This window comes from Ricinus communis, chromosome 8, assembly GCF_019578655.1.
Source record: "Ricinus communis isolate WT05 ecotype wild-type chromosome 8, ASM1957865v1, whole genome shotgun sequence".
NCBI classification, from domain to species: Eukaryota; Viridiplantae; Streptophyta; class Magnoliopsida; order Malpighiales; family Euphorbiaceae; genus Ricinus; species Ricinus communis.
In genome coordinates this window covers 14466153-14485532 of record NC_063263.1, presented here as the reverse complement: position 1 = coordinate 14485532, position 19380 = coordinate 14466153, and the positions used below count along the sequence as shown (strand labels likewise).

The following is a 19380-nucleotide window of genomic DNA, read 5'->3' as shown; positions in this document are numbered from 1 at the left end:
TTTTTTTGGTTGTTTTTGAATAAAACAACTAAAATCAATTGAAAAACAATTAAAAATAATTGAAAAACAGCAAAAAACAAATAGAAAATCATTGAAACACGACTGAAAATAATAAAAAATAATTGAGAAACAACTAAAAATAACAACACTATGAATTTAAAAAAAAAAGGTTAAAAAGCAATATACTTGAAAAAGAAAGTTTGTACGGTAAAAATGATATTTCTTATTGATTCAAATATTTTTTCAAAAAATTTCCAAAAAATAAAGCTTGAATATTTTATTCATCTATATAAATATCTTTCTAATAAAATTAAAATCCTATTACCTCAATAAATTTCAAATGCAATGTTATTAACAATAAAAGTTAATATTATTAATAATAATAAAATAGAAAAATACAACATTGAAATGCAACATATTCAATGCTAGTGAAAAATCTAAGTGTTTCAATGCTGTGTAAAAAATTTCAGCAATCTTAATACGACACCAACTCTAATCCATAATCATAAATCACACATGATATAATGAACGAAATCAATTAATGCATAACTAAATTTAAAAGCTTTTTCATTAAATTATTGAGATCAAACTTTGTACTACTATTTTTTTTAAATAGACAATATTGCTAAGTCATTTTAATCTCTCTTGTGACTTTATATGCAAAAAAATTAAATAAATTGTTGAAATCAGATCTTACTACTATTTCTTTTTGAAATGGACAATATTGCTAAATCTTTCAATCTCTTTTACAATGTAGTTGATCAAAATTGATTTTTAAATTAAAGAATATAAATATATAGAGTATCTTATATTTAGATATTATAAATATTTTTTTAGGCCTACATATATAGCCAACAAAACTAATTCTATATTGAACCATTTAAAAAGGACTAGAATTCTAATTTTTTAAATAAACTGTTGAAATCAGATTTTACTGCTCTTGGAGCCGGCACTGATTAAAAGAAGGTTCTTTAGGAAAAGCAAGTCAATATTTAAAAAATGATATGCATGTACATATGATGATCTTGTTAGAATATTAAAACTATTCATACAATTGTATTTAAATATTTAGACTTTTGAATTGATAGTTCTTTGATATATATTATATAGTATTAGAGCCTCTACAATAATTAATATCCAACATTTCATAATTTGATTGCAAAAAGGAGTTGTTAATCACAAGAAAAAGAAAAGAAAACTTCTCTTCTTTATTATTATTTTCTTGTTAGTTATTCTTTATTGTCCATTATAGTATCAGAGAAAATGCATACTTGAATTTGTCTTAATTGGATAGTTTCATCTCAATTAGGGTTAGTACATGTGCTAGTCAACTTATAACCATACTTAAATTGAGTATGCCCTTTAAGTTGTAAATAATATGGACAAATAATTGAGAGGTCCCAAGTCTAATTTTATTTCCACTAACCCATGGTCTAGAAAGAGTGGAAAATGGAAGAAAAGAAAAAAGAGAATATTTCTTCTTTCCCTTGTTTGGAAGAAAAGGGAAAAAAATGAGAGAAAAGATAAAAGGTAAAAGTTAAACTTCACATGGTGAAAAATAATTTACTTCCTCATATTTTTCTCTGATTTCCTGACAACAATGTTTTTCCTTGATTATTTTTTACTCTATTTTCTTTATTCTCATTTTCTTTCTTTCTACCTAATATTTTTATTTTCCAAACAAAAGGTAAAGTATCAATGTGCATGAACAGACATGATGATTCTGAAGTTATGAAACTCATGTTGGAAGGGCCTCTCAAGTCTCAATTAAAACACAGAACAAAAATAAATATGCTTGTTAGATTATATTAGTCAATAATCTACTCCAAGATTTTAGTGATTTGTTTATATTCTTGACCCACAATTAGAGGGGGCTGATTTTAGGTGATTGATTTAGTGATTATTTGTTTCTATTTCTAGTTCTTGTTTTCGTATATATACAGACTGTACCAAGGCATGTAATATAGAAGTTAATACAATCTCATATTATTCTTTATCATTCTACATGGTATCAGAGCCAGGCTCTATACTTTAAATTTCTTTAGTCTCTTTTTTTTGTTTGTTTGTATTTTTACTTTGGTTTCTTTCTTTTGACTTCTTATGTGATATCATACACTTCTATTACTCAATCCATTTGAAATTATACTTTCCAGAAACCAAGATTATAATCATTAGAGACATTACTGGAAATTTCACTTTCTTTAAATAAAAGGAGTCCATTTGTTGCTGTTACTTCAACAATTTATATTTCCAGGTTTGTGATATTTTGACTCATTTATTTCATGGAGAAATCCGATGTCTCACATCCAATTACTACTATCCTTAATGGAAAAATTATGTTCTTTGGTCCCAAGAAATGTCAAGCTTTCTTTGAGGAAGAAAGCTATGGAGCTATGTTAATGTCGCTGCAATAAAACCAATCAAGGTCAAAGATGAGGAGCAATTCAAATATGTTCAGCAGTTTGAAGAATGGGACAGTAAGAATCATCAAATTCTTACTTGGTTTCGAAACACTTGTATCCCATCCATCAAGCTCTAGTTTGGACGCTTTCATACTGCAAAAGAGGTGTGGGAATTATTGTCAAAGCGCTATTTAATAACAAACGCCATTCACAGATTTCACCTTTACGGTACTCTTACTCGAATGCATAAAAAATCAGGTGAATCCATCAATGATTTTTTATCTGAAATGACTGCTGCATGGGACCAATTATCACTATCTGAACTAATTTGGCATGATTCTCGTGATGCTAAACTCTATGCTAAACAAAGAAATGAATTTAGAGTTTATCAGTTCACTTTACCTTTAAATGATGACTTTGAGTCAGTAAGGTCCTCTTTGTTACATAGGGATCCTTTTCCATATCTTGACACTGTAGTTACAGAGTTATTGAACGAAAAAGCTCGTTTAATAAATTTAAAACCTCATCAGTCAGTCCTCTCTACTGATACAGTCCTGGCTACTACTGCATATTCGTAAAATAAAGGAAAAAACTGTAGGTACTGTCATAAAGATGGGCATCTTATTTCTGAATGTTTCAAGTTACAAGACAAGCAAGGAAAGTACACCCAATTCGAATCCAAGTTTGGTAAGGCATTTACTCATACTTCTGCAGCTGCTACCATTGAGGAGGATTCTTCACATGGTAATTCCTCATCTCTGAATGAGCTATTAAGTCAGATAGACATTGACACACTGAAACAAGCTCTAGCTCAATCCTTTACGGGTAACTCCACTTCCTCTACCTTTTCTGCCACCAAAGTTACAACTTCCTCTTGGTTCTTTGATTCTGGTTGTTGTAACCATATGACTGCAGATCCTCATTTATTCCAAACTAAAAATGCCATATCTTATGCTCCTGTTATACATACGGCTGATAATTCTTGTCTATCTGTCAGCCATATGGGTCACATTGCTACTCCTAATTTGTCCTTACCATGCACTTTTCTTGTACCTAAGCTTTCATTAAACCTTATTTATGTTGGACAACTTTGTGAGAAATGTTTTGACTTACATTTTTCTCGTCATGGTTGTTATGTGCGGGATCCACAAGCGGGGCGGATCCTTGGGACCGACCGTAAAGTTGGTCGTCTGTTTGAACTATCTTCTCTTCAACTCCCTTCACAAACAAATGTTGTCCCTTCTTCCCGTATCTCAATGCGCTTATGTCTCCCTCGTCAACTTGGCACTCTCGCCTTGGTCATGTTTCTTCTTCTAGACTTAAATCTTTATGTTCTAGCGGTGCTTTAGGAAATATTAAATATCAAAACTTTGATTATGCTTATTGTGAACTTGGAAAACAACATGCTTTACCTTTTAATAAAAGCACTTCCTTTTCTTCTGCTATTTTTGATCTTGTGCATCGACATTTGGGGACCATCCCTATAGCCACAAATGGGCGGTGCAATTTATTTTGTAATCTTTGTGGATGATTTCTCTCGGTTTATCTGGATATACTTTCTTAAAAATCATTCTCAATTATATGAAATCTATGCTAACTTTGCTTCTTTTGTCAAAACTCAATTTTCTTGTAGCATAAAAACTCTTCGAATTGATAATGCCATGGAATACAAAGACTCTAAACTTTTACAACTTTTGTCCCAATATGGTACTGCCATCCAACGATTGTGTCCACAAACATCTCAACAAAATGGTCGTGCATAGCGAAAATACATACATATCTTGGATACTGTTCGCACTCTTTTGACTTTCGCCGCTTGTCCTGAGCGTTTCTGGGGCGAAGCTGCTCTCACAGCTATTTATACCATTAATCGTGTCCTCTCTCCGATTATTACTAATCATACTCCTTATGAACAATTATATGGTACCCCTCCTGATTATACTCTACTTTGTGTTTTTGGATGTGCTTGCTTTATTTTCTTACGGTTGAACGCACAAAATTGAACCTCGTGCGCATCTATGTTGCTTTTTGGGTTATGGAATCAAACATAAAGGTTATAGATGTTGGGACCCTATCTCTAAACGTCTGCGTATTTCACGGCATGTTACTTTTTGGGAACATAAAATGTTTTCTACAGTCTCTGAGTTTCAAATGTCTACAAATAGTCCACCTTACTTTTGTGATCCGTCCGCTACTTATTTCTTGAAATACAAACTGTCCATAATGAAAATGAGGATTCTCCTCTTTCTCCTAACGTTGTTATTGCAGGACAAACGGATGACCAACCTATTGCCTATCCTATAGGATCTAACACGTCTCGGGGATTCTACATTATTAGAAATTGATAGGAAATCATCATCTTAGCAACCACACACCCCAATAACTAATGAGTTATGATCCATATGGAATGCAAGAAAACACCCTCCAATCAAGATGATTCCAAAACCCAAGGATCTCCTTAAGTGAAGTTAGAAAAAAATAGTTCCAACAATAAACTAGCACTTGAATTCAACTTCAAACGCCATAAACCAAGTATGATTTGATAAGTTATGAATCAAACACAAGATTTTGGTTAGAGAACGCCACAAACTAAAACTAGTTTGATAAGTTCAAAGTTCATGCAAGAACTTAAGCAAAAACACTCATAAAGAGCAAACAAAGATTATCATTCAAAATTATATATTTACAAATGAATTTGGCTTTGATATTTATAGCCAAAACAAGACAAAGAAAACTTAAATGGATGTCTTTTGAACTTTCCCACGTTTTTCCCTTTAATTCCCCTTAAAACTCATTCAAATGGTTGTTTTTTTACATTGATAGCACTCATTTTGTAACTCCCAAATGACAACTAAACATGTGCACTCATTTGTAACTCCACACAACACACATATAACTCACACCTAATAAAATAATCCTTAATTAAATAAAAATAAACTAAAATAATTACTTAAGCTAAAACCCAAAAGATAAGAACCCATATAAATATGAATTAAGTCCAAAGGCCTAATCATAGCCAAATGGCTTTTATTCTTCAAAATGGACTGAATGCTTCATTATAAGGTTGGACTCTTATTTTCATACATGAGTTGCATTTTCATTTTGGACCTTTTGGTGCATACCTTTGCAATGGAATCTCATGGCGGCCTTGATTCATACTCGGAAACTCACTCAAATGATCTTCCTCCTAGAGTACACCAACCACCATCTTATCTCCATGATTATCATTGTTATTCTACAATTGTTACTTTACATGAACCTTCATCTTATAATTCTCTTTGGCAGCAAGCTATGAAAGAAGAATTGCAGGCTTTAACAAAGACACAAACTTGGGATTTGGTGGATCTTTCGGTTGATAAAGCTGTTGTAGGATGCAAATGGGTTTATAAGATCAAAAGTCATGCTGATGGATCAATAGAACGATATAAAGCTCGTTTGGTGGCCAAGGGCTTTACTCAAGAATATGGTATTAACTATGAAGAAACCTTTGTACAAATTATTTAAATTTATTAATACTAGTTTATTATTTTTAATATAATTATTTTATTTTAGAATAATTACATTTAGAATTATTAATTATAAGAAATTAAGACCATATTTTATTACTTATATATTATATGTCATTTTTTTATATTATTTATATATTTGTATAAATAATATAAAACATATGTTATGCCTATATATATTGACATGACACGTTCTATGACATAACAACTATATCATCCTTAATAACAATGATTTCTTACATATTTATACCATACAAAAATAAGAATGAATATGTAAATTCATTAAGAAATGTATATCAGATTTTTATTAGTTATTTTTATAATTTACATATTAATATTTTATATAAAGTTATTTAAACTAATATTAAAAGACAATATTAAAACAATTTATTATCCTGTAATTGAAAATAAAATATACTAATTTTTTAAGAAAAGAATGATTTTTTAATTTAAAAATGATTCATTTATTAATTCTAAAGAATGATAAGGAATGAATGTTTTAGTAGAAAAGGAGACTTATAATTAATAGGATGGAGGATGTTTCAAACATCTAGGTGACAGCAGAGATTGGTGACCAAAAATTGGAGAATAGTTTTTGAAATGCCCTTTAACAGTCTGTTTCCAACTTATTGTTAGTGGTTTCCCACTATGCATCTATACTTGAAGCTTTGTATTTTTGGTAGATGCCCTATTGGAGTAAATTAGCACTTTAATATTCAGAGTAAACCTATGATTGGAGGCAAGATGTTATACATTTTAATTATTTGTTACAAAATATAATAAGGTTGATAAATGACGTGGAGGAATAATTGATAGATATTAAAAGTCAACATCTACTTGTATATGTAAATTTTGCAAGAACCGGATTCTTGCAAGGTAGCTACTTGTGTTTGATCTAGTCATGGTAGTAGGAACAATCAATCACATTATAATTTTAAAATTAGATCATTTAATTGTAGATTATCCATTAGATTCTAATCAATAAGCGGCCTAATTCATATATTCATTTTGATTCTATCAAATAATAGCAAAGTTGTGATCTCAAGAGATGCAACAAAATGTTGCAGCTTTATATATATATATATATATTTAAAATTAATTTAGAGTGTATTAAGTAAGACCTTTATAGATTACAAAATAAATTCTCAATAGTTTTAAAGCAGCTGCATACTCAAAATTCGAACTCGAGATCTTAGTTAAACTAAAAGAGACCTTTACCATCTCATCTATACACTCTTAGATATATTACAACTTATTATAGAATTAGAGAAAATGAAATTATAACCGGATCAAAATTGTGATTGTTGAGCTAGCTTATTAATATAGATGGTTCATTTTTGTCTGTTTGTTTAGATGACATGACTTAGAATTTTTGTACATTCAGACGGGCGAATTAAGTGATGAGATTAAATGGAGAGCTCATTGATAAAATTGGATATGTTGAGAAAATTTTTTGTGGGTGATACCTCAAAAAATTTAAATACAGTTGCATATTCAAGACTTAAAGTCAAAATCTTAATTAAACTAAAAGAGACTTTTATTATTCTATTTACACATGTCCTTCAATAGAAATAAAATTTTTATATAATCTATCATTTTGGACTAAGTCACCGGCCCATTTTCTAATACTATATCAATTATAATTGAAGAAATTATGCGTGTCCGCTTTTTTTAGAAATAATTGCAAAAATAGCTTATGTTTATGTTTTTGTATATTTTGAAAATTCAGTTTTTAAACATAGTAAATCGAAAAAATTAAAAATATTATATAACTATTTTGAATGACTTTTTTGATGTTACGATGAATATGGTTTATGTTTTATTGATGTTTGGTTAATTTTTTGTTTATTGTCTAACCTATACTTTTTTAAATTTTAACTTTATTCATTGGTTTTTATTTATTTATTTAATATTTTCTTATAACCAATTAAGTTTATTAATTTTTAGTTAATTTTAGTTGATGTGTAATTTTAAAAAAAATTAGTATGATTAATATTTAGTTGATTTTTTAGGTATTTGATCTAAATGTATTTTTGTAAATATTTTTTCTAGAGAAGGGTATTTTTGTAAATAACGTTTTTGAGTAATAATTATTATTATAAAAAGAGTTATTTTTGTAGAGAACCCGTTATCATTGCCTGTCCCTGTGCCATTGACCTACTCATTCTTCCGTGGCATCTCCTTCCTTGTTGCTTTCTTCCATGAAGCAAGAGCACTTATCTTTATTCATTGTTTTCTCCGTTTCTGATCGCTGAAAAGGAAACAGGTTAGCTTCTTTATTCTGTTTATCACTTTCTTTTCTTTTTCAATATATTTCTTATTTATTGCTCATTCTTTTTCTTTTTCTTGCTTTTGTATAAGGTTGAACTTCTCTTTTACTTCTAATTATGATACCTCTGTAACTCGGTGATTAGTTAACTTCTTGACTGTATGTTTTCTTGCCACGTCTTTGAAAATGAAATACAGACAAAGAGAAGTAAGAAATTGGCCTTTAAGCTTGTGGTTTTTATTACTTCCATAATTGCTGAGTATTTTCTTGATCTGATTGATCACCAGGTCGGTTATGTATTCAATTCCAATACCAACATTTCGAATCTGAAATATTAAGTTAAAAAGCTTATCCTTGCTCAAGAAAGGGTTCAGCTCTGAGGGGGAAGACTAGAAAGAATCCAGCTGAAGAAATTAAAGTTGATGTAAAGGAATTGCTGATCAGAGCCATTCATGTCATCATGGGCAGATGCTGTTCTTGAAGATAATAATAGAGCATAGAAGAATTGCTTCATGTGTTTGTGTCCTGTTTTAAAGATTCGCCACCAGCTAAGTGAAAAGTGAAGGAGATGGTGAGGGTTGGTGAAGTCAGAGGAGAAGGGAAGTTTAATAGAGTTTCCTATCGCATCCCTCCTCAGGGCTTACCGCCTGTGAAAGATTATGAGGCATTTGAATCAAGAACATTGGTTTTGGAGGAGATTTATGGAGGTGTTAAAGAATGTTTGTTTAATTGGATATATGGAATGGGAGGTGTAGGTAAGACTATATTAGTGAAAGAAATTTCTTCTCAGATCATAAATGAGCAACTTCAAATGGAGAAGAAAGTTCTTGTAATTCTTGATGATATCTGGGGAAAAAATTGAACTGGAGGAGATAGGAAGAGGCAAGATTTTGTCTCAATTGCATCCGGAAATCATCATATCTTTACTGTAGCATATGGCATTGTATTGGACAGAGAATCACGGTGTAGCATATGTCATTGTATTGGACAGAGAAATCACGGTGTAGTGTCATTGTATTGGACAGAGATATTATGGTACCGAAGGGTGCGCTGCAGCCTCTCTGACTTGTTGCAAAATCGCTGACATTCTCAACTGTTTGAATTCCAAAACTCAAGTAATTTTTGCTATTACGATACTCAGTAGAAAGAAACCATTTTTCCAAACTTGCTAAATCACTTCAATTTCTTGAAAACCTTCAAATATTGCGTCGCGTCAAATAGCTATGGTCTAAATTGTAAAAGATATAGGATAAATTGCATTAGCAGTGTTTGAATTTTCCAAATTTGCCATTTCAATTTTCAGTGTTATTTTCTTTCCGAAAAAAGTATATAAACTTTAAAAGCATTTCCAATCTTTTGTGCGTTATTAGATTCTAATTTGCTGATGTGACTTATCATCTCATATGAATGAAAAGAAGAAAAAAAAAAACTAAAATGGCATTAAATTTGTTAATCTAAAGGAAAATATATATATCCCTTTTCTTTTCCTCTTCCCTTTTTCTCTTCTTCTTCCTTTTGTGTTTTTCTTTTTTTCAATTTTTCCTAAAAATAGTAATACAAATTCACAATCGAAACACTCAAACTTCTAAAGCAAACTCATTTCAAAACAAATTTAAAAAAAAAAAATCTTTTTAGCCGGTGTTGTCTGGTGTTAGCGGTGGTGATGGAATTGTCTGGTAGCGACGGTGATGGAGGCGAAGATGATAGGCAATGTTGCACAGAAGGTGATTATGATGGTCCTAGAGTTAGAGGTGGTGGTGGTGGTGGTGGTGGTGGGAGATAACAAATTTGTTTTATTTTTAGCTGCTTACTTGTAATCCTTTTAGTACTATGCAGTCGTTTACCTTACAATAGAAATTTAAATTTGTTTCATAAAACTGTACAAAATATAAACCAACATAAGATTAACTAGTTATTGGAGGAATAGAAAATACTATAATAAATTGCTCACATCACAAGGAAGCGAACTTGCCACACATCCTGGAGTTGCAAGTTGCTTGTGGGAGAGTTAGCCTTGGTCACTCCATAGTCCAAAGATTCAAAAGAGTTGAAGGCATTGGGTGATATGGGGAATTAGAAAATATTGAAGAAACTGTTGTTTTATTAATCTATGATGATATACATAAGAATTCTGAAATTATATGAGTATGGATGTTCTATTATATACAAGTTATGCTTGTAACGGTCCTTTTGGTATCTGTGATCCTATTCTAATGTTCCTTTCTAGCTTGGGAGAGGTGGAAGTGACCTTTTTTCCTCGCTCTTTTTCCTTGATTTGTGGCCTGTGATGATTAGGATTGAGACCTTGACCAACAGTCTTTGACTGTTGGTTCTTCCTGATGATCCTTGACTATTGGTCCTTGCTGATTGTGTTTTGATCTTATTCCTCAATACTCCCCCTCAAGGTGGGTTCATACAAGTTAATGGAACCCGTCTTGCTGAGGAGGCTATGATGATGTTATTTGTCTAGGGCCTTAGTAAAGATATCTGCCAATTGCTCATGGCTTCTGATGAATGGAGTTTCAATTTCCTCAGACTGGACCTTTTCTCTTATGAAGTGGCAATCTACTTCAATATGTTTGGTTCGTTCATGAAAGACAGGATTGGATGCAATGTGTCTGGCTGCCTGATTATCGCAGTACATTTTCATTGGGTCTTTGCATCCTATTTTCATGTCGGTAAGCACTTGTTTGATCCAAATGAGCTCGCTGGCTGTTGACGCAATGGCTCAATATTCTGCTTCTACACTCAATCTCGCGGTCACCATTTGCTTTTTGCTTTTCCAAGCTACTAAGTTCCCTCCCACGAATATGCAGAATCCAGAAGTCGATTTCTGTCACAGCTTCCAGCTCAGCCAGCATCAGAAAAACCAACTATAGTGTTAGCATCGTTATTATTTTTCATCCATATACCTTGACCTAGAGTGCCTTTAAAGTATCTTAGTATTCTGTCGATCACATCCAAATGACTGGTACGAGGAGCATGCATAAACTGGCTTACCATGCTCACGGCATAGGCAATATCAGGTCTACTGATAGTAAGATATATCAATTTTCCTACTAGACACTCATAATTTCCTATATTGTCAAGAGGTTCCCCTTCTTCCAGGTTTAGTTTGGTTTTAGTCTCCATTGGGGTATTCATTAGTTTTACTCCTATCTTTCCCGTTTCTTTTAGTAGGTCGAGAACATATTTTCTTTGAGATAAAAATAAGCCCTTATGTGATTTGGCTATTTCTATCCTCAGAAAGTATGATAGTTGACCTAAATTCTTGATATCAAATTCTTCTTTTAGTTTTGATTTTACCTCTTCAATTTCCTCATTATTATTACCAGTTATGATAATGTCATCGACATAAACAAGAATAATAATAGTGGATGTGTGAGTGTATTTTACAAACATAGATGAATTTAAAACACATTTATGAAAATTGATTTTTAACAAAAAATGGCTTAGCTTGGCATACCATGCTCTTGGGGACTGCTTTAATCCATAGATAGCCTTCTTTAACTTACATACCAAAGAATGGTCTGAGGAAGACTTGTGTCCTGGAGGAAGGGTCATATAGACTTCTTCATCTAAAGATCGCTGAAGGAATGTGTTCTTTACGTCCATTTGGAACAAACTCCAACCTGAATTAGTTGCGACTGACAATAATATGCGAACAGTACTCATTTTGGCTACAAGGGCAAAAGTTTCCTGGTAGTCAACTCCATAGGTCTGAGTGAATTCTTTTGCAACTAACCTAGCCTTATATCGTTCAATGGTACCGTCACATTGGTACTTAATCTTATATACCTATTTACATCCTACGGGTTTTTTATTTTGGGGCAAAGTGATAATATCCCATGTGTCATTCTTTTCTAAAGCAAGAAGTTCTTCCTTCATAGCTTTACACCAATTGGGGTTAGTGTTAGCTTCATAGAAGGAGGTAGGCTCAGTGTGTGATATGAGTTTCCCTAGATATGTCTTATATTGTTTGGATACTGAAGAGTAATTAATGAAGTGTTGGATTGGATACGAAACCTTATGGGACATATAGTCCTTTAGCCTGGCAGGAGGTCTGATTAGCCGAGATGATCTTCGTAGGGCAATTCCTTCTTCTTGTGGCTCATTCTCTCCCCCTAAAGGAGGTGCTTCGGTAGTGAGATTGTCTCCCCTTGAAGGAGTTGCCTCGGATATGTGCTCCCTGTCAGATGTAAGTTCTTGGATTAAGCTGTCAAAAAGAGAGAGTTATCCAGAAATAATAAAGCATAAGGTCCATGATCGGTAGTGGTGTTGGCTGTGAAGTACGGGGAACCTTCATCAAATGACACATCCCGAGAGATATAGGACTTATGATTAGAGGGGTCATAACATTTATACCCCTTTTTGGCAGAGGAGTATCCTAGGAATACAGTCTTGATAGAACTGCTATCGAATTTATGGTGACGCCTAATGTGGACAAAGGCTGTACAACCAAAAGTGCGAATGTGTCCTAAGTCTATTTTCTCGCCTTTGAGAGTTTTTAGAGGACTGAGATTGTTGAGTTTGGGACTTGGTAGGCAGTTGATGAGATAGACGGCGGTTAGAAGGGCATCCGACTAAAAAATATGGGGAATATTATTTTGAAAAAGAAGGGATCTAGTGACTTCAAGGATATGGCGATTTTTCCTTTCAGAGACCCCGTTTTGTTCAGGAGTATAAATGCAGGTGGTTTGATGTAAAATCCCTTGAGTGGAGAAAAAATCCAAAAAAATTTTGTTTACATATTCAGTGCCATTATCTGAACGAAAAGTTTTAATTTTGGCATTGTACTGATTTTGAATAAAATTAAAAAAGTTTTGGAAGCAGGAAAAAACTTCATTTTTACCTTTGAGCAAATAAATCCAAGTGGTACGGGAGTAATCATCGATAAACGTAACAAAGTACCGAAAAAGATTATATGAAGTGACAGGGGTAGGTCTCCAAACGTCAGAATGAATCAGATCAAACATATTTTTAGATATAGTGGAAGATACAGGAAAATGTAATCTAGTATGTTTAGCAAATTTGCAAATATCATAACCATTAGAGTTCATTTTTAAACAAAAAAGCCGGTTTAAAACTCTATCGGACGGATGACCAAACCGCCGATGGAGCAGCATTGCTGGATTGGCAGAATTGGTCGAGACAAGACAACGGTAAAGGAATTTGTAAGATAATACAAAGCATTTTCAAAACGACCCTCACCAATCATCTTCCTTGATATTCGAAACCTGAAACAACACTTTAGAGGGTGAGAATATAACATTACAATTTAGATTTCTAGTAATCTAACCGACATATAATAAATTAGAGTTAAAATCAGGTAAGAGAAGAGTATTAGAAATATTTTTATACAATAATTAAGAAGAGCCAAAACCAGAAATTTTAGCTTGATTTCCGTTGGCAACAATTATATGTTGGGAATTAGTAGGAACAAAATTTTGCAATTTCGTTGCGTCCCATGTCATGTGATCCATTGCCCCGGAGTCTATGATCCAATTGTGAGAGGCATTTAATGATTTTATTGAATTTTTAGAAACCGAACCTGACCCACGGGTTTGCTGGAGATGAACAATTGTTTGAAGCTGAGAGATTAATTCTCTAAGTTGAGCTTTTTCTATCTGGTCAGATTCGGGTTCAGATTCGGGTCGGGTCAGCTGAGCAAAATGGGCCGGATCTGGGTCAGAGGAATCGGGTCAGGTCAGGTCACTGGTTCCGGATCGGGTCGGATCGCTTGAGTTGGGTCAGTGTAAGTTAAAAGAAACCAACCCGTGACAAGCTCCCCGCCCCGACTCTAACATTTCTTCATAACCCTTAGGGTTATAAATACCTATGCCGCCGAACCTTCGTTTCTCTTCTTTCTCTCGTCTTCCGCTTCTACTTCTCTCGCCCCTACCGAGACCTGGCTGAAGGCTGGGATGGAGATGCCAGCAGCGTTCCTGGGAGTGCCCTTACCTTCCGCAGTGGTCGCATCTCTCGATGCTCGTGTGCGCTCCTTTCGCTCGAGCCGCCTCGCGAGGGTGCGATGAGTGGGTGATGTAAATTTTGGTTTCTGTGGTGTCGAAGCTGTTGTTTATGCTCATGGTCGCCTGTCTAGTTTCCTCCTGCTTGATGGTGGCTATGACGGCGTCTATTGAGGGAAGATGGCTCGATAATAGGATTTGGGATCGAAGAGCTTCATAGCTCGTGTCCAACCCGCCCAGTTAAGTATACACTAGGTCTTGCTGAGCTTTTTTTCTCGCCTCTTCTGGATCGATGGTTGGTGGGAGGTAGCTTTGCAGCTCTTCCCATCTGGTCAAAATCTCTGTTGCATAGCTTGTGCTTATTCTAGTCCCTTACTTAATCTGTGCTAATTCCTGCTTTAGATTAAAAATGTGAGCATAATTTCGCTCGTGGCCGTAGAGGCCTTTCATTTTGTTCCATATTGTCTGTGAGGATTCCAGGAGCATGCAAAGCCTGGCTATCTGAGGCTCCATAGTATTAGTGAGCAGCGACATGACCAAATGGTCATGCCGCCACCTCGATTGCCTCCATTTCTTCCTTAATCGGTTGATTTGGATCGGTCGGTTGAGGTTTACTTCGGGTCCCTGTGATGAACCCTAATTTCTTCCTGTCACTCAGGCTGATGTAGACTGACCTCGACCATTCAAAATAATTTTGATTACACTTTAGCACAATGTTGGATAATTTTGTGATGTCACTGTGTGCCATGGCGAAAGAGATTATTTTTGTGTTTGTTGGTTGGTTTGGATTGGTAGGGAATGACAGGATCAAGCCTGCTCTGATACCATGAAGAAACTGTTATTTTATTAATCTATGATGATGTACATAAGAATTCTGAGATTATATGAGTATGGATGTTCTGTTATATACAAGTTATGCTTGTAACGGTCCTTTTGCTATCTGTGATCCTATTCTAATGTTCCTTTCTAGTTTGGGAGAGGTGGAAGTGACATTTCTTCTTTAGGGAAGAAATGTTGCTCTTTTTCCCTGATTTGTGGCCTGTGATGATCAGGATTGAGGCCTTGACCAATAGTCTTTGACTGTTGGTTCTTTTTGATGATCCTTGACTGTTGGTCCTTGCTGATTGTATTTTGATCTTGTTCCTCAACAGATATTCATCTATTCGACATGTTCAAATTTGAAGGGTATTTGTAGCAAACCTAATTCTTGGAAGAATTAGCATTGGGTGATAGGTTCTGGAAAATTGTAGATATTACTTTGAGTGGACCAAAATCTAATTGGTGAATAACATAAAAACCCGAAATAATGCATGAATGCCAATAAATGGATTCATGCATATGGAGAAAATTGAATCGAGGGTTCCCACTAAAGTACTTATCACAATTAGTGATATCATCTCTTAGGTCATCATTTTGATTTAACAAATATACCTCAATTAACAAAGGCAAAACTAAGAGTTATTAAAAAAAAATGTGTAAAAATTGAAAAGAAAATCAGAAAGAGGCAAAAGAGCCTACAAGCAAAATGTATTCATTTATAAAAAAGAAAGAAGAAAAAGAAGTTGTAAATTGGAGTTACTCTGTCTCTTAATAGTTATTAGCACCTATTAAAAAAGAAAAACAAACTCCTTGATCTAACCATGTTTGTAATTTCCACTGTTTATTTTAAATTAAAGAGTTGGGATTTTATTATTAGAAACTCAAATTCAAATTTCAGAAAATTAATAATAATTTACTAAATAATAAATTTTAAACATTAATTGTGAATTCAATAGTTAAGATTATATAAACGGGATATTACCTTATTAACAATGACATAAAAGGATCTTGATCCATTTTTAAACGTGACAAAATCGTGTATTTTAGATAAAACTCTTAACATAAATGGTAATTTATTTTTCAAACCTCTCCTACAATTAATATTAGAAAAACTATAATAGAATTCAATCAATAGATATTATGTTAAATAAAATAATGAGTCATTTAAAAAAGGAAAAGAAACTGTTCTTTATCTTCTATTCTATCTATTAACTTATTAACTTTGATTATGGGAGTGGTTACAGGATCCACTGCGCAATACCTTAACTGTTTGCTTTATCTAGCAGAGCCAACATCAATCAGCTGGATTCACCATTTATCAACACATAATTTCCATTTAATCGTATATCTTCTAATTGATTATGCTAAAGCCATCTGCTCCTCCTGGACCAGTATTTAAATTCTTCTGGTGAGCATGTTCATATATATGTGGATGAAACACTGCCTGTACAAAAGTTTTCTCGACAGTTAAAGAAGAAGACACACTCATGGCAGGCAAGAAGAGAAAGATAGATATCATCTCCTTTGTGCAAGTAGAAGAGATAAAAGATGGGGATTGCAGAAATTATGCCTGAAAAACAAATTCAACGTGAAACCCACCAGAGTACGTACTGCTAGAAAAGTAGGACCACCGATTGGTCTTGCGTTCATGCATATTTATCAGCACATGCGGGGGCTTTTTACTAGTAAATAATTCCTTATACAAGTGTTGTTTAATATATGCTTTTCTCTCCCATGTAAACGCAATAGAAAGGTCTGTTTTCTTGTCTAAATTGCGCTCACCATATTTTCTTAAATAACTTTTTACTAGCGACCTTTAATAAAATTTGATGGGCCATGCAATAACGTTCATGACACTTTTTTGTTTTAATTTTTTTTTTATAGTTTTATATTGATATTAGTTTTTATAATTCATGTTATTTACCCGATATATTTGTCTTATAATTTTATAATTTTTACAATTTATAAAAACACTATAAATAGAATTGATACTATAAATTATAGAATTCAATTTTATAATAAGGGTTCAAGTTGGTTTATAAGAGAAAATATAATCTCACTTGCTACCTCTCATATAGAATCAAATAATTTTATATTTACATTGCCATGTAATAATTCAATATCGTGCACATTAGTAAATAACTGATATTGTGTAAATAACTAATATTGTGTATAATTAAATAAATTTAGGTAACTTAATAAATAAGTACTAAATCATAAACTATTATCCAGAATTTCCAGAGTTCAGACCACAATCACAAACTGATAAATAAGTTTTACTTTATTCGTTAATTAATGAGCTTTGATCTATGGATATTATTAATATCATGAAATTTAATTTAGTGGTATAATAAAATAAACATTATCTGAAAATGTAGAGTAATTTCTTATGGACCAAAATAGATCGTTCCCCAAATTATAGGATTCCAAAATTAGAATCACTAACTAATGACATGACGAGCCGATTGATTAAAAAGAAAAGGCAATTGAAATCTCTAATGAAATTAATTTTATAAAACTAGTCTCTCCACAAGGTCAAGTCCACAGCAAAAGCCATGTCATCCCAATTAAACCCTCTTCTGATAGATGGTGGGGTAAGGATTAGACCTTCTGCCATGCTGTCAAGTAAAACTGGCATATTAAACAATGCCTCATCATCCAAGAATGAAGTGACAGAACACTCGTTGCGAATCTCAATGGAGACATTAGGGCAAGGCTCTATATTCATGGAAGAAGAGTTTCCATTATTAAGAACTTTCTTTTCATTCTCATCTTGGGTGTCCATCAATGAAAATCTCAAATCATCTTCATGGCTTGGCTTAGAAGACGCAGACGAACAAGAAGAAGACGATGGTGGTGATGTTGAGGATAGATCAGTAGAACTTGGCTTGAAAGCCTCAGCAGCTTCAAGAGCAGCCCTTTTAATATCTTCATGAGAAGACGACTTTGGTCGTGGCAGTATCCAAGCTGAATCAAGATAGTTGAGAGAAGCAAACTCTCCTCTGAATGCCAAAGCAGCAACATCATGTGCCCTAGCTGCCATTTCTGGGGTAGGGTATGTCCCTAGCCATATTCTTGATTTCAGGTTCGGTTCTCTAACTTCACATACCCATTTATTCCCATTTCTTCGCCTTACACCTCTATAAATCGGATGCCTAGTCTCCTTGAACTTGGTCCTCCCTGCTTTCCTCTTCTTTGCTGGAGCCAGTGTTGCCTGGTGAGAAATATGGCTGCATGGACTGCATGGCGAAAGCTTGCACGTTGAAGACGAATCATTTTTCTCCATTCTGGTGAGTCAAAGAAAGATATTAAAGAGCAGTGAAGCTAAGGAGTGAAGTATATATATATATATATATGTAGAAAGTGAAGGAGGGAGGGTAGCTAGGTAGGTCGTGAGACTAGAGATGGTATGAATTTAGACGTTTTCTAGTGTATATTCTGCGTTCAATCCGCGAAAAGGACACGATTTCTTACACGAGCAACACACCCAGAATTTGACGTTTTTGCATGTAAATTAATCAACACATTTAATTATATTCACTTCGCAATGTGAAGGATAGGCCAGAGATTGACTGATCGGTCTGGTCTTCCCACTGTATGTTTGCACTTATTAAGGAACAACATTGGATCCATAGGGTACTTGAGCCAGGTCAATACCTGACTATTGACAAGATTTTTTAGGAGAAGCAAAGAAATGGTCAATAGTTAGTTTAAAGAGTATGATATAATGCTAATAAAAGAGAAACTTTTACCAGTTTATGCAAACTAATTAAATGTTAGCATATGATATTGCATTTATATCGGATCAATAATTAAATATAAATAATATAACTAATAAATAATATTATATGTCATTATATAACATATAACATTATATGTTATATGATATTACTTTTTATTTTTCAGGAATTATTTTTTTTATAGTTTTTCAAAAAAGATTTCAATTTAATCCCTTTAAAATATAATATTATAAATTTTTGGCTGCTTTTTTTAAAAAAAAAAAATCGTTTTTTATATTTGGCCCTTTCTCATTCCAATCTTATCAATAATTAAAAGTAGGGCCAGCTCCAACATTTTGGTGGCCCTAGATAATATAAAAGTAAAAGAAATCACAAATACCTATATTTTAGTTTTTCTATTAAATTTATAATTTTTTATTTCTACTGTATTAAAATATTAAAAATATAATTGTTGAAATTTTATTTTTAAATTTACAGTTTTAGTAGATTTTTTTGGTTGTTTTTGAATAAAACAACTAAAATCAATTGAAAAACAATTAAAAATAATTGAAAAACAGCAAAAAACAAATAGAAAATCATTGAAACACGACTGAAAATAATAAAAAATAATTGAGAAACAACTAAAAATAACAACACTATGAATTTAAAAAAAAAAGGTTAAAAAGCAATATACTT

At 33.0% G+C, this 19380-nt stretch overlaps 2 protein-coding genes and 1 long non-coding RNA gene across 3 annotated transcripts; 2 read left to right on the top strand and 1 right to left on the bottom strand.

Annotated features, from left to right (window-relative positions):
* The first annotated feature begins 5531 nt into the window (after positions 1–5531).
* LOC125370923 (uncharacterized mitochondrial protein AtMg00820-like) lies at positions 5532–5906 on the top strand. Its single transcript, XM_048378380.1, has one exon. It carries the CDS (start codon positions 5532–5534, stop codon positions 5904–5906), a length of 375 nt encoding a protein of 124 aa, XP_048234337.1.
* Positions 5907–8022: 2116 nt separating this feature from the next.
* Positions 8023–9529, top strand: LOC125370812. Its single transcript, XR_007216893.1, has 2 exons — positions 8023–8174; positions 8465–9529. It is a non-coding gene; the product is annotated as an uncharacterized LOC125370812 (long non-coding RNA).
* Positions 9530–17483: 7954 nt separating this feature from the next.
* Positions 17484–18264, bottom strand: LOC125370878 (dehydration-responsive element-binding protein 1B-like). Its single transcript, XM_048378236.1, has one exon. The coding sequence runs from the start codon at positions 18249–18251 to the stop codon at positions 17484–17486; it is 768 nt and encodes a 255-aa protein (XP_048234193.1). The 5' UTR covers positions 18252–18264.
* Positions 18265–19380: the final 1116 nt, after the last annotated feature.

Bases quoted from the DNA above. Each gene is read 5' to 3' on its own strand.
- LOC125370923 (XM_048378380.1), top strand. From the start codon at position 5,532: ATGGAATCTCATGGCGGCCTTGATTCATACTCGGAAACTCACTCAAAT.
- LOC125370878 (XM_048378236.1), bottom strand. From the start codon at position 18,251: ATGGAGAAAAATGATTCGTCTTCAACGTGCAAGCTTTCGCCATGCAGT.